This window comes from Pleurodeles waltl, chromosome 4_2 (assembly GCF_031143425.1).
Source record: "Pleurodeles waltl isolate 20211129_DDA chromosome 4_2, aPleWal1.hap1.20221129, whole genome shotgun sequence".
In the NCBI taxonomy this organism is placed as follows: Eukaryota; Metazoa; Chordata; class Amphibia; order Caudata; family Salamandridae; genus Pleurodeles; species Pleurodeles waltl.
This window is the reverse complement of record NC_090443.1, coordinates 341,656,365-341,671,602: the sequence shown is the minus strand read 5'-3', so window position 1 is coordinate 341,671,602 and position 15,238 is coordinate 341,656,365. Positions and strand designations below refer to the sequence as shown.

Sequence of the window (15,238 nt, the reverse complement as noted above, 5' to 3'; positions counted from 1 at the left end):
CACAATAGCTTAAAGGTATTCACCAACTGCTTAGCAGTGGTGATCCCACAACACCATTCACCTCTTCCCTTATTTGAACGATTGGCAGATAAAGAGCAGCACCTGAGAGCAATGCCTAGCACACACCAAGTGGCAGTGTCTCTTTTGCATAGACAAGGGTTCGCAGTCAATGCAAAAAAGTTGCATTTTCAACATCTACAAACCCAGCCTTTTCCAGAAGCACTGTTAAACACTGGGCAATGGAAAGCCTAACACAAAACAAGAGAGGGCGATGGCAATTCAAAGGTTGCTCTCTTTTTTTTAGGCACCAGATCTCATTATTTATGGGTAGCAGTGAAGCTGCTGATGATGATGGCCTCATGTCTACCAATTCTACCTAATGCAAGATTGCATATGTGTCCACTTGAGACGTGTCTTGCAAGGCAATAGTCACAAGTGGAGGGTCAGTGGGAAGATCCAGTGTTGGTTAAGCCCACTGTTCAGCAAAGCCTAAAATGACGGAATGCGTAGATCAAGTTACTGGGCAGGCCATTTCTCAACCCTGAGCCGCAGTTGACCATTACAACAGTCTGGGCTGCACAAATCAACAAAGTGACCTTATTCAGTGTACCTGAACACAAGAACAACAGACTTGGCATAGCAACTATCTAAAACTGAGAGCTATCCAATTGGTAGTCGGAGCATTTAACACCATCATTCGGGGCAGAAAACATGACTACAATGTATTACTTCCAAGAACAAGGTGGAACTCATCTGCCCCAACTATGGGCACTAGCCCAAAAGATTTAGCATTTGGTCATTCACAGCTATATTCAGTTGTTGGCAGAAAACCTGCATTGAGTGGACAATGACTTTGCAGGCCTCCTGAGCTGGACTCATCAACAAGTCCAATAATGGAAAACCCCAAAGTACTTAAAAAGTACTTTCTAAAGTGGCTCACATCCACAATCGATCTGCTTGCTACTGTCCAATATGCCTAATGCCAAACCTTGTCTCCCAAGTACCCAGTCAGTGGGCAGTGCACTAGGAATTAGTTGGTCTGGGATCTTTGCTGATGCTTTTCCTCCACTTCCATACATAGCGAGCAAGATATGAGAAACATCCATGACCCTCATTCTGTTTGCTCAAACGTGGGTGAGATAGCCAATGTATCCAGTACATCTGGAGAGATCAATCCTTCTACACAGAAAGCTTCCACTCAGATTAGGCCTACTGACTCAGTATCAGCGGTAACTCAGACATCCAAATCTCAGAGAAATTAACTTAGCATTCTCACACCTGAGGTCATAGATTGCCATTGCTTCAAGCTCCCAGAGAGGAGTGCATGCAAATTCTCTTTGAGGCATGTTAACCCCCACATGAATGTTAATACAGCAAAGTAGAAAATGTTGGTCCATTACTGTTTAGCGAAACAGTTTCAGCTATTTACGGCATCACTTCAGGCTATTATTTTTTACTTACTGTATCTCCAAAAACTCGGAGTGGCATATACTTGTCTGCATTACGTGCAGTAGCAGCTTACAAGCAAAACAGAGAACTCCTCTACATATTCAACATACCTGTTGTTGAGGACTTTATGGACGGCCTTAAATGGGCAATTCTTCCAAGAACTCTTCCAGCCCCAACCTGGGATCAGAATGTAGTATTAACAAGACTTGTGGGGCCTCTGTTTGAGCCACTACACACTTGTGAAATGCAATTTGTCTCTTGGAAGATGGCCTTCCTTTGAACTACTACACACTTGTGAAATGTGATTTTTCTCTTGGAAGGTGGCTTTCCACTCCACAAAAAGTCAGTGAGTTGCAAACATTAACAACAGAGGAGCCCTTTTATCAACATACACTAGGATAGAGTGTATTTCATGCAGTGCCTTGGGCGCACCCCACTCTAAAGAAGGGAGCTAATATGGCCTCCTTAGGAAATATTCCAATAGCAGACATCTTTAAGGCTGCTACAAGCTCAAGTGCACACACATTCACTAAGTAGAATTGACTGGATATTCAAGTATGTCAATGATTTTGGTTGGCTCTCTGGTTTCAAGAGCTTTGTTTAAAACGCCTGCATCATTTCCTTGCTAGCCACTGCTATTTAGAGGCAGTGGTTTATAGCTTACACAGAACGTGTGTATCTACAGCAGCACATACTCCTAACAGATAATTTTACTTGCCCCGTAACCATCTGTTTGTAGCCTATTTGATTCTAAGGAGGAATAAAAAGGGCTAAGAGAGTAGTCACAGGATATCTTGAGACTGAAGACTTCCTTGAAGAAAAACAACTTGTAAAGATCTGCACCCAAACCTAGGTGTCAGTAGTATGAACTACTACTGAATTCACTGTGATACAAGCTATAGATGGTTACTGGGTAAGTAACATTTCCCTTTCTTTGCTTTTTAATTCAGACTGTCACATCATAAACTGCAGTGCTCTACTATCTGGTGTCACTAAAGCTTTTCTGGAAAACACATACAACCATAGATTCCTCACCTTGTGGGTATTCCCTAGGCATCAGACAGACTGGATCTGGAAACTTCAAAGCAGTACTCTTGATCACCAGTGGTTTGTGTCATGCGGCTCCGCGCCAATGGCGTTCTGCTCCACAACTGACAAGTGGAGGGACATATTAGCAACACACTTGTCCGCTGACATAAATATCATTTCTTTCTGCGCCTTCAGATACGAATCTGGAGCGTCTCTTTGTCTTTAGACCACAAATTTTCCTACAAAATTAATCTGTGTGTCAGGGAAGAGGTCACCCCCTAAGACAATAGGGTTTAAACTGTGTAGGGACTGTTGCAAACAGATGTCTGTGACAGATCCTCACAACTATGCTTATTGTGCCTGGGGTTGTAGCACAACTCCAGAGCCTGTGATGACTGCATTGGGAAGAACCCGAAGTCCATATGGTATTGTGAGTTTCAAGAAGACTCAGTGCCGCAACAGGTCGAAGTCAAAAGGAAGGTTTTGTTCCCATTCCCAGTCATTCCCATGGCAGATCATCGATGCAGCCAAATTGTTTGGGTAAGTCTAAAAAAAAGAGTAAGAAGTTGCAGCAGAAATTAGCCCTTTTCCACCATTCTGGTAAAGTGCCTCCCAGTCTCATTTCCAATCTCCATTCTGGTTCTAGTGCACCCTGAATTCCTGGGTCCCTCAGCGACGTGGCAGTAAGTAGAGGACTTCAGAGAAGTAACGCTGCACATTTTCGGCACTTTACTAGCTCCTTTTGTTGTGGCTTTGGGCTCCAAAGAGCTGCAGATGCCTCCAGTTCTTCCACTGGCGATTCCGCCCACAGCATTGTACTTGCTCTTTGAACCTGTATTGGATCCAGCACCAAATGTGCTCATCCCCTACACATCGATGCTGATGTAAATGCTGTTGACATTGGAGGAGGATGTACATCCCATCGTGCCATCCATCTCCGAGATGAGTCCACCTTGACCGCGCCCTGCTCCAATCAGCATGCAGCCACTAGTCAATTCTTCAGATTACAATATCTAGCCCTTAATATGTGGAAGTGGTCAACATTTATCCATCCTTATTTGCAGTGACTCAGAGTGGCAGTTATGGTGAGGGAGACGACTCTGTTCCCCAATATGGTGTGAAGAACTTCAAGATGTCTGTAGTCTAGATACTTCCCCAGATAACTGGCCTTGTGTCGCCTCCTGCTTCTTAGTTGTTATGCGAAAGAGAGCAGAGAGTCTAGACCAGTAGTTCCCAACCTTTTGACTTCTGTAGACCCCCACTTTATCACTACTGGAACCTTGGGCCCCCCACTGAATCATTATTGGAATCTGGGGACCCCCACTGAGTTATTACTGAAAGCTGGGGACCTAATCTGTTAATATTATTTTATTTTCTCAGCAGTCATGGACCTCCTGAGGAGGCTTTGCGGGCCTGCAGGGGTCCCCGGACCACAGGTTGGGAACCACTGGTCTAGACTTACAGCTACCCACTGTGCACGTTATGAGCAACTGTGGATTATCATATGGTGTGGTTCTGCAACCTCAATGTGTAAAAGTGACACAACCCTGTATCTGGTCCAGTTAGGTTCGTTTGTAAAACCTGAGTTCAGTCCTGGATAGGTTTAGCTTAGTCAGGCTTTTTTCAAAGGAACAAGTGTAAAGTACCAAAACAGTTGAATAGAAAGAAAAAGCAACACAATAAAATTCTGACACCAATGTATAAAAATAGGCTGTATTTTTATCTTTAAACAGACACTTAACCAACAAATATCCACTGGAGGGTTCTAGAGATCTGAATTTTCAAAGAAACAATAAATTGCAGCTTTTCACTAAATTCAATAAATCTTTGTAATCTACTGTGACTCGCAATTTAAGGTTAGTCACAAAAATGTACTTCAAAATGGCTATAAGGCCACTCTTGTGTGGGCCAGTTCTGACAGGGAGCAAGTCACAGGGACAAGTCATGTCCAGTTGGATGCTTACCTGTCCGCTTAAGTAGCCTTCAGTCCAGTTCCAGGTCCTGTGGGTGAACGCCATAGAAGTCAATGGTCCTGATGCAAGGGATACAGGATACTGACGATGCACAAGGATGCTGAACCTTTGTTGAGGTATTCTTGAGACCACCCTTCAGTCCTTGAGCACAGGGGTAGGTGTGACTTTGGCCTTTTAGGGGTCAATGTCCCACGAAGTCCGGGTGAAATCCATCACAAAACCAGTTGCCACTGGTCAACAGTTACAGCAAAAAGCATTGTTTCCTTTATTACAGAAAAAGCTGCGGTTCCCTTTAACTTGCAGTAACTTCCGTGCTGGATGACCAAACTGTACTCTGACAAGTAGGGGGTTTAAACAATTTACATCATGGCCTGCCCAGTTTGCATCTCCATGCTTGGAGATTGAACGGCAGACGTTGACCTCCTTTGACTTTCTCCTGAGGCCGTTGATGTCATCTTGCAAGTGAAGCATCCTTCCACAAAATCAGTGTATGCCAGTCATTGGGACAAATTTGGGGATTGGTGAGGCACCCGACTAGACCCATTAGAAGCGTGGTTGTCTGAAGTTTTGTTGTTTGTTGTGTCCCTGGCCCAGCAAGGGGTTTCTCTGAGCTCTGTTAAGAGCTACTTATCGGCTGTTGCAGCATTTTTGTGGTTGCCGATCATTTGTTATTTAAATCACCTCTTGTGATGAGATTTTTTAAAAAAAGGTTTGCAACATTTGTTTCCGCCAAAACCCTTTTTGATGCCCCATGGGACTTGAATCTTGTCCTCACTTTTTTGATGTGCATCCTTTCGCGCCACTGCACAGTTGTCATTTCAAACTTCTGATGTTGAAGAGGGTCTTTCTCGTCGTCATTACATCAGCCAGGTGTATGAGCAAGCCTCAGGCTCTTTCTATTAACCCACCTTATACAAAAAAATTTCTTCATAAGTTGGTGTTGAGGGCCCCAGCTGCCTTTCTACCTTTCATGTCAAGTAGGTTATCGCCCCTCCAGATTTCTAAGGAGAAGGAGAGACTCCATCATTTAGACCATAAAAGCGCTCTAAGCTTTTATATTGAACACACATCAGCTCTTTGTAGGGTTTGCCAGAGCAAAGAAGGGCAAGGCAATGCAAAAACAGACCATCTTTCAATGGATTGTTCTCTACATAAAAACCTGCTATGCACTGGCAAAGAAGCAGTCCTCAGAAGGCTTGGGGGCTCATTCCACAAGGACCAAAGCTGCTACCACTGCGTTGGCACGTGAATTGCCTGTCCTTGTCATTTGTCAGGGTGCTGCATGGGTGTTGGCACACTTGTTCATGAAGCACTACCAACTCGACTGTCAGGTTCGTAGAGAGGGGTGTGATGCCCATTCTGCCCTGCAGGATTTGTCTGAGGCTGTTCACAGACCCAAAACCTCGGAAAGTACTGCGGTGGTATCTATTCATAAGGTGAGAAATCAGCGGTTAGACGTTTCTGTCAGAAGAATAAGTTACTTTCTGTAACACTGTTTTTGGGGGATACTTTATCTTACTGCACATCCCCGTTCTGTAAACTGTACTTTTTTTCCATCTAAAAATGTCCAAGTCTAGAGATCCACACACTGGTCATGCCGATCTTTCGATGGGCTCTGTGTCTGAGGGTGCAGATAGCCTAGAAAGCAGCTGATGACAATGTGCATGCATTGGTGCCTCTGTGTGTCTCCGCTTGTCACTTCCAGAGCAGAACATCATCAGTGTGGAGCAAACCATGGAAGATAAAAATCAGATGTTGTTTTTTGCAAGTTACAAGCTTGCAGTATATTCTTGGTGATTCTGGGTACATAAACATGCCACTCATCCTACAGGCATGTATTCTTTGATGTCACCAGTACCCCAGATGGCAATGGGCAATGTAGGTTTGTAATTCATAGCAAACCAAAAATTGTTCTGTGTGTAGATGGCTCTCTGTTTATGTCCTGCCTGTCTGTCTCTCTCTCTCTCAGGGCATGGTTGCAGTCTCAGGAAGTCTCTCAGTGCTGCTGGACTCCATTCTCTGTGCCCTTGGCCCCTTGGTCTGTCTCACTGCTCAGGTGCCCCAGCTCAACAGCTGTCCCAAGGAGGCGCTGGTAAGTTTTATTTGAGTCCTGAGACACACCCTGCACTACGACTAGTGCACCTCATCCCTGATCTGTAGGACCTCCCTTATATTCCTGCACAGAGGCTTATACAGCTTTCTGCCATTACACCTCACACACACAAACACACACACACTGCTCAGTCAGTGCGTCATAGTCCTCATCTGTAGCACCCCATTATTTCAGTACAGAGACCCAGATAAAGTTGATGTGCTTTTTTCGGGACCTGTAGCACTGTGACCTCCCCATGACCACTCAATGTGCTTCTATTCTGACCTGCAGCATATCATTCCCTACACACGTCTTAGTCGGTGCCCCTATATGCTTCTGTACTTGAACCAGGACACAGCTTTACCCGTGTATTTTAATACTTAACCCTATACCAGAACTGAGCTAAGCAACTTTTAATGTATATCTTTACTCAAATAATACATGTGTTTTCATTCTTTGTTCACTTCTGTCTGTCTCACAGTCAAACACGCTGGACAATATTGCCTACATCATGCCAGGACTCTGACAACAAATGCCTCTCGGAAGAAAGCACCGACACCCCGACTTCTGGGCATCACCGCGTGGGATCCTGCAGCTGCACCTTCTGAACTACACACCATTTTCCATTTTATATACAGACAGCCAATGTGTGTGACCAGAATGTTACCACAGTGGCTCATCGTCCTTACTTTTTTTAAATATTCGGGATAACTGTTTTTATTGAACTTTTTTAATGAAGACTGAAGCTTCTGTTGCAGATGCGTGACAAGCGTAGCGCCCTTATCGCTGGAACGTTGCTTCACAAAGTGAATCCAGTGGCCTACTAAAGACCGGTGTAGCCAAAATCTAATATAAAATCTGTCCCTTTCTCTCAGACGCAGATTTGCCTGACTTATGATTGATTCTGTATCAACACAGTTGACTTTTCAGAGGCAACGATCTCCCAGGAAATCAGTTTGACGCAAGACTCCTGTAGTGAAGTCACATCCTGAGGTCTGGATCCTGCATCAATAGAACAGTCCAATGTCAGGTTCCTGAAGTGATGCCGGATCCCAAAGTGATGTCACTGACCAAGGACAGTCAGTTCCTGGAGTGATGATGTAGGCTGAACACACAGGTTGAGCTCTAGTTCCTGGAATGATGTGACAGTCTTCAGTTCAAAATCCTGGAGTGACGCAACAGTTGGGTGCCTGGTTTCTGCAGTGATGTCACATTAAGAGGTCCAACTCCAGGAGTAATGTCACAGCCAGGGGCCTGGGTTCCTGGATTTACGTTGCAGTCGGATGTGTGTTCCTGGAGTGATGTTATATTCAGATATCCACTTCCTGGAGTGATTTCACAGCTGAATGAAATAGCATCTGGTTTTGGGGGGGTTCCACCGTCATGCAGTCGGATGTCATGTTAATGAAGTGATGTTGCTGTCACACGCCCTGTTTCTTCTAGTAGATGCAGGTTTCTCTCTCTCTTTAGACATTTAGACTTCCCTGTCACTGACATCACCCATGGACTCCTCAAGCATGGATCTGAGAGAGAGAGAACAAACGAACTGCCTTCCCTTGGGAAATAAATATGAATTGATTATTGAGAACAATACTCTTCGCTCTACAGAAACACCGATTTGTAATCCAGAAACACTCATTCTTTTGCAGAACAAAACAAAACTGCAATTTAAATGTTACTCGTCCTGTGCTTGACTATTCGTGAATGTCAAGGGAGTGATGCAACTTTGGTTTGTGGTCATTGTTAAACCACCATATTAGCTGTCTCCTGTGCCAGGTCTTGGAGGTCTGGAAAAGCAAAATTGCACCACACAAAGAAGAGAGGGAAATCACAAAACCATTTGACACCATGGCTGTTTTCATCCTTGTACACTCGATGGATGCATGCAGAGTAGCGGGAGACCTGCGGACCCAGCCAAAGGAAGAGGAGGGAAGGGGCCAGAGGAATGACGTAAGTCTGCAAAAAGTCTGAACTAGGAGTAACCGCAGCAGTGCTTGGAAGCTGGGGTGAGAGCTTGCTCAGAGTGTTAAAGAAGGAGGAATAGAGTACAAAACTGAGAGGAGAATTAGGAATAAGAGCAACGAAGGAAAAGGGTATAGGAGAGCCAAGGTTAAGAGTTACACTGAGACATCTCAAGCTCGGAAGCTGGATGGAAGACCAGGAACAAAATCAACAGGTGGGCATGGAAAAGGGTATGAGAGCCAGGTATAAGAGGTACAGATGAGTGGAGTAAGAAGGTAGTGGCTGGAAAACCAGAAATAAGAGGACAGTTGAGAAATAGGACAAACAGAAATAAAGTTGGAACAGAACTGTATTACCTGTCTTGTGCTGCAATTACATCAGAGTTCAGTGGAGTAAAACAGAACCATTTTTAGTGAAATCAGCTCCTTTTGCCCCTTTTGCTCCGTTTATCTCTCCTGTGATACTCTTATTGCTGACTTTGAAGGGGCCATCCAGTGAATAGTTATATAAGAGGTCTCAAAAACCAAGCAGATATCATCAAAGACTCTGGATTGCCTATTGTCTGTGATTGTTCTCAGTACAGGTCAGGGTAAAAAGAAGTGTTTTTCTCTGCAACAGCTGGCCCCTTTAAGGGTATGTTTGCCCTCTGCCTTGATGCCTCTTGTAATTCCAGCAATAGACGGTATCTACTGCTTTATGGGGTTTGGGTTAAGGGTTGTAGAACTGGATTTGGGTAGAGGGTTGAGGTTAATGTTGGGGTTAAGGTCAGGATTTAGGGTTGGGTTTAGTTTGGGTCTTAAATTTTAGGTTTACGGTTTAGAGATTGAGTTATGTCTTGTATCTGTATTTTGGTAGGAGGTTAGATTAGGGTTGGGCGAGCATTTATGGGCCTGGTTAAGGAGGTTGAGCTTTAGGGATGATGTTAGGGTTTAGGGGCAGGGGTTGTATTAAGGTTTTAGGGGCTAAGAATCATGTGCCACTCTGCAATGGTAGAAAGTCCCTCCGTCCGGGGAGAGACTGAAAGATCACTCACTGTTGTCTCAGGAAGGCAAAATTATATGCATATTTTCAGGCTTGTGTAAAGATATGAGTCCAAAATGTCCTACTACTCTCCAGTGCACACAACAAAGGGCAAGGTGCACTGAATTATTGGTTGATTACCTCTTTTTGACCAAATCTCTGCTTGAGCAAGTTGATCTCCACTTTCGTGACCATCACTCCTGGTTGATCTCATCATTATGACATCCCTGAGGATGTTGGAGTTGTACCTCTCACACTTGCTTTGGCTGATGGTGTGCCAGCTGCGGTATCTACCCGTCTGCAAGCAATCCAGTAACACCTTCCAACAAAATGGAACTTTCAGAGGCACAAGTGGAAGGTTTTGGAAACATCCCAGCGAACTGCATCAGACACAGACATTTTGGGGCAAAAAGGGGAAGAGGAATAATTATGAAATTATTCGCTAAAAACAAGAGCCATTGCCACAAAAGTGCTTGTGTTCGACAACGATGCATCGGATAGCAAATGTGTAAGGAAAAATACGTTTTTTATTTTTATTTATTAAAAAAAACACTTTTCTAATATATGGCCTGGTGTCTGATTTCCGCTTTTGAAATTTTCCAGCCCAAAAGAGGATTATTTGTTACCGTGCAGTACCCAGAACTCATCCAATCCTTAAAGTGAATAAAATGGTATGTACGCATGAACACATCTTTTGTGCCATCCAGCCATAGGGGTGACAGGCTGGCAATCTCTGTAACAGTTTCGGCCGTCCAGCCATATAGGTGACATAGTTTGTCAATTGTTATCCAGCCAGCAAGAGGTGACAGGCTGTACACCAATTCCAAGTCAGTCAGTCATGGAGGTGACAGTTTCTCTCACTCTGTCAATTGTACGCTATCCAACCACAGAGGTGCCAGACTCAGGATCTGTGTCAGATTTAAGCTATCCTGCCATAGAGGCAACAAGCTATGTGCCAGTTCCAAGTCATCCAGCCGTGAAGGTGGCAGACTATGTCAAATCCATGTCATCAAGCCATAGAGGTGACAGACTGTGTCTCTCTGTGTCAGTTCAAAGCCACCCAACCATAGAGGGGCTAGGCCTAATCTCTGTGTCAAATCTAAGCAGCAGATGTTCACCAGTGTAACACTCCTTGTGACAATGAAGGATACCTAATATTGGAGATGATTATATTTTAGTGGCCCGGTGATGCTGTGTCATGATCTTCAGGATGCAAGAACAGCACCCACTGAAGTGACATGCTTCATCATAGGGTCTGCTCCTCGCCTGGCCAAAGTGCTTGGTTTGACCAGGTGGGAAACCACTGTCAGTTCACTTGATAGAGATCCTTTTGTATGAATATATTTCCTGGTATTGAAAATGCTACAAGCTGGGACCCTGATGTGTTATGTTAAAAATTATCTGTAGGTAAACTACGATATTTTATTACTGTTCATTACTGTAAGATTAAAAACTTGGAATACACGGGAACGTTAAGGGTTGCCCCTCGTGTGTAGGTCACCATGTTTAAGTCATCTTCTAGAGCCCCCCCTAGGGGTCTGTGTTTTTCGTCATGACTAGAGAAGTCCATTATCAATCCAATTAGTGTATGGAGGTGGGGATCCATGGAAATAAACGTTAAAAAGAAAAAATATAGGTAGGTTATACTAAACCAAACATCTGCAGCATGTGTAGCTGTAGATGTGCATAATCAGCATTCACCTGTCATCTAGTGTTCGAACATTATAACTAGTTTTTCTTCTAAGAAGTTTTGCATTATAAGATATGCGATGGAGGTTGTATGACGGAACAATGCAGGTAAACACATTGCAAGCCTTTACAACACATTTTTCCCCTACATTTTTTAGCATGCTTATGCTTTAACCTCCCATGCCATTACCACACATTATTAGTCTAACTAAGGTAAGAATTTGTAAGGTAAGTTCAAATATATATATATATGTATTTAATTTTTATCTTTTTCAGGGACAATACCCCCCCTCCACCCCCCCCCCCTTACTTTAAATGCGTGGTAAATGTCTATACATAGTAAAAACATGTGGTAATAAATGTGTGGTAAAGGCACTGCGATAGAGAAATTGCATTGTAAAGGCTGTTTCCCATGCTATGACTTCTCTCATATTCTGCAACTTGCACAGCCACTGACTCCAACCAAGATTGTTTTTTCCACCATGAAGTTCATGAGCGCTCTGTTTACTCCCTCGCCATGCTCAAGGGTATGTAAAATGACGTCCACGTGAGCACATTAAAGCAAGGGTGGTCACACCACTGGTTGAAAATCATTTTAAAGCTTTTCCCCATGACCCACTCTACATCCATGACCAGGTCGATCCAGATTCCTTATTGGTGCCCGCAGCACAAAAGTGTGCCTCTGCACAAGTCACAAGTGACATCCCCGCCAGACAAGGAAAGCAAGTGCTTCAATGGTGCTGCAAGTGCAGCAGTGGAAGCAGCTGCCCACTGGCATATTGTCAATTCTATGGGATTGCTGTTGATACACAACAGGCTTCACTGGGAGGAAATGAAGGCACTGGTGCTGCATCTCCCCCAAACCCACGGAAAGAGGAACGATTCCTAGCTGAAAGAAGATTATTTCAAATACTAATATCCATCGTGTCCCGGATGCTATGGATACCACTAAGTTACACCTGACTGAAAACCCCAGTTAGAGTGCAACCAGTCTTGGTTTGCTTGTGTTCCAGTTCAGGGAGGGCCTGGTCTAGCAGTTCGAGCTGGACTGTTCCTGTTGGAACAGGGTCAAGATTTATTTGCATATGACTGGGTCCAAACTGAGGTTCCCTGGTGTACAAAATAATGATGGAGCGGGACGCGGCCCCGGTTATTACCAGTGGCTGAAATTGTTTTCACATCACAGCAATCCCTTTTTTGTACACTTAGATGGGACAACATAGGTTTGAGGGGTATGCCCAGATGTGGGTTCTCTTCTACTGGAAAGAAGCTACATCGGACTGAATAGCCCTAAAAAAGGTGAAACCGGACTCTATTGCTGTGTTGTGGTTCAGGGAGGACCTGGCTGGTAGGTCAGGCTGGGCTGACCTATTAGAGCAGGGACAAGACTTACTTGCCTATGGCTGGGTCTAAACTGAGATGGCATGGTGTTCAAAATAACAGTGGACTGGGTTGTGCCCCTCAGTTACTACCAGTACCTGAGATTGATTCAAGCCTTCAACCCATCACTTTTTTGTATATTTCGCTGCAGATACTACTTCCAGCACCAATAATATGATTGTTCTGCTGCGCTGGGCAGCATGGCTGTGCATCTCAGGTTTCCATTCGATTGGGGGGGGGGGGGGACGAGGGGAGGAAGCACCTCTTTGGCCTAAAGTGTATAAGAAAAAGATAAAACTCACTGAGATAGCAAAATCTATGTTGCGCTACAGACACTCAAATGAGGGGCATTCCCAGTCAAAATCATAGGGGTAAGAGAACCCCACCTGGCCTGGCACAAACTTAGCAATGTCAACAGCAAGCCTATCATGAGTCGAAGACAGGAGATATAGATTGGGTGGTTATAGAGGCATCAAGTAGAAGAAGAGATGACTCCCTCAAACAGTGACTTGCTGAGCACCCTTCAATTACACAACACCTGGTGGGAGATCACTAAAAGATTTCCATCACAAAAGGATGACGGACGGAGTGCTGAACAATGCTAACACTCACCCCAGTCACAGATCTGAGTTTAATCCATTGCTCTTTTGTTCACCACGCCACCCCAGTTTGGACCCAGCCATATACAAATCAGTCTTGACCCATGTTCCTGATGGGAACAGTCAAGCCTGAACTGCCAGGCCAGGTCCTCCCTGGACCAGAAACAAGCATCTTGGGACCGGTTTCAGGGTATCACCCTTCAACAGTCAGGCTATCTTGAATCCAGTGGCACAGTGAGCACGGGACCCACGTCTGGGCAGTGAATTCGGAATTCTTGCTACCATTATTGTACTCTACAACCCAATGAGGAAACAGTAGTCATTCTAGTACAAAGGATGGGCATGGAGTGGTCATCTGAACTCCGATTCCTGCTCTGGGTCTCATCCTTGTTACACAAAAACTCCTCAGCACCCACTCTTGATTGTTATGCGGAGTAAGGTGGAGGTAAAAAATACTACACCTTACTATGAAGAACTGGGGCAGGGGCGTCTTCTCTCCAAAGCCTCTGTCCAACAGTATTATTTCATTATTTTGTCACTTTAACCCACATTAAAACTGAGTGGGCATGGGGTTCTTCTCGTAGTACCAGACTGACACCGGAAATACAGCAATTGCAGACTGAATGGTGACCAGTTACAATGGGTCAGCCTCTACATTCACCACGTGTGGATTTTTGTTTTAGCATGTTTTGATATGTTTAATGTACAAATTATTTTTTTACTGAAATTTGCTAACTAGGAAGAAGGATGAGTTGTATATGAATTACAGTATATCTGTTTTTATGCAGGAATTGTTGTGGCTGCAGAATCACATAATAGCAAGGTTTCTATTGGTTTACCTTGACTTTATAGGATTTTATTGTGTGCATCTGTCCCTCCAGATGGAGTTTCTTGATACTCTTATGCAGGAACAAGATATGGAAGCATTACTGTTTAAGCAGCTAGGTTTTGAGGGCTGCCCTTATTTTCTAAAGCTAAAGGAAGCCACGCATTTCAAGGGAAATGGAATATCACAATTTAATGCCCTGGACTCTAAAAGGTGTTCCTCACCAGCTAGCCAGATTGAATGGCGGCGCCATTAACATTGCTTTGGTGCTAGTTTTCAGCCACCAGCTGGGCTTATAATTTCTGACAAATGATAAAGTATAGCTGTAAATAAATTGCATTATAATGTGGTATGGGTTACTAACCATCTCAAGGAATAATTACAAACCTTGTCAGGTTGAACCATAAAAGACGCTAGGTTAACCTAAGCTGGACACCCTGGCAGCTGTGGCGCAGAGAAGACAGGCTTAACTTAGGGCAATATGTAAAGTAATTAGGCAGTACCAAAACAGTAATAGTCTAAATGCAAAACAATAACTAACCCAAACAGGCTTAGAAAAATAGAGTAAAGGTTAGTAAACAAAACTACACTAAAATGACAAAAATACAATATGGAAACCAGAGATATGAATTTGGAAAAATGTACATAGAAATAGTGCCAAGAAGCAGAACATGCCAATGATAGTCAATAGTTGTACTAGACTGGGACCTAGGTACAATTTGAGGCTGGCTGCAATGGAGTAGAGGTTAGATACACCAACCTTATTCAACATGGCCAAAGATTGTACTATCTGGCTTAGTCCTTTAAGTCCCAATCCATCACAGGAGTACTCTTCCAAACCCCTCAGGGGCAGTACTTCAAGACTCACAGGGTGTTGGGCAGAGGCCAACAGCAGGGTCCAATCCAAGTCGAATTGACACTCGTCAGCTGGGCAGTTTCAGGAAAAGGCCTCTTGTAGCTTCTTGTATTCCTGTAACTTCAACAGGAGATCAGCCTTATTTCCCTTGGAGTCTATTACCTTTTCCTGAGTACACGAGGAAGCAGGTCAAGTCCTTCATAACTCTTCTCATGTCACAGACAGCAGGGCCAGTTCTCTTCTGTTATTCTTTAGGCCTAGAAAGTGTTCTGAAGTGGGAGCCTAACAGCATGTGCCTGTCACAAGCTAGTGGCTGTGAATGACTCCTGGACATGCCTTAAGTAATGGAGTAAAGGTTACTGG

General features: G+C 44.1%; 1 protein-coding gene across 4 annotated transcripts in view; it reads left to right on the top strand.

The window, feature by feature from the left end:
- Window positions 1-10,086, top strand: part of HMGXB4 (HMG-box containing 4) — a 110,412-nt gene extending 100,326 nt beyond the window's left edge. For all 4 annotated transcript variants that reach the window (XM_069231396.1, XM_069231397.1, XM_069231395.1 and 1 more), the window contains 2 exons: window positions 6,421-6,543; window positions 7,025-10,086. In XM_069231396.1, coding sequence (XP_069087497.1) covers window positions 6,421-6,543; window positions 7,025-7,069 — 168 coding nt within the window. In that variant the 3' untranslated portion in view covers window positions 7,070-10,086. The remainder of the gene's footprint in view (window positions 1-6,420; window positions 6,544-7,024) is intronic.
- The last annotated feature ends 5,152 nt before the right edge of the window (window positions 10,087-15,238 follow it).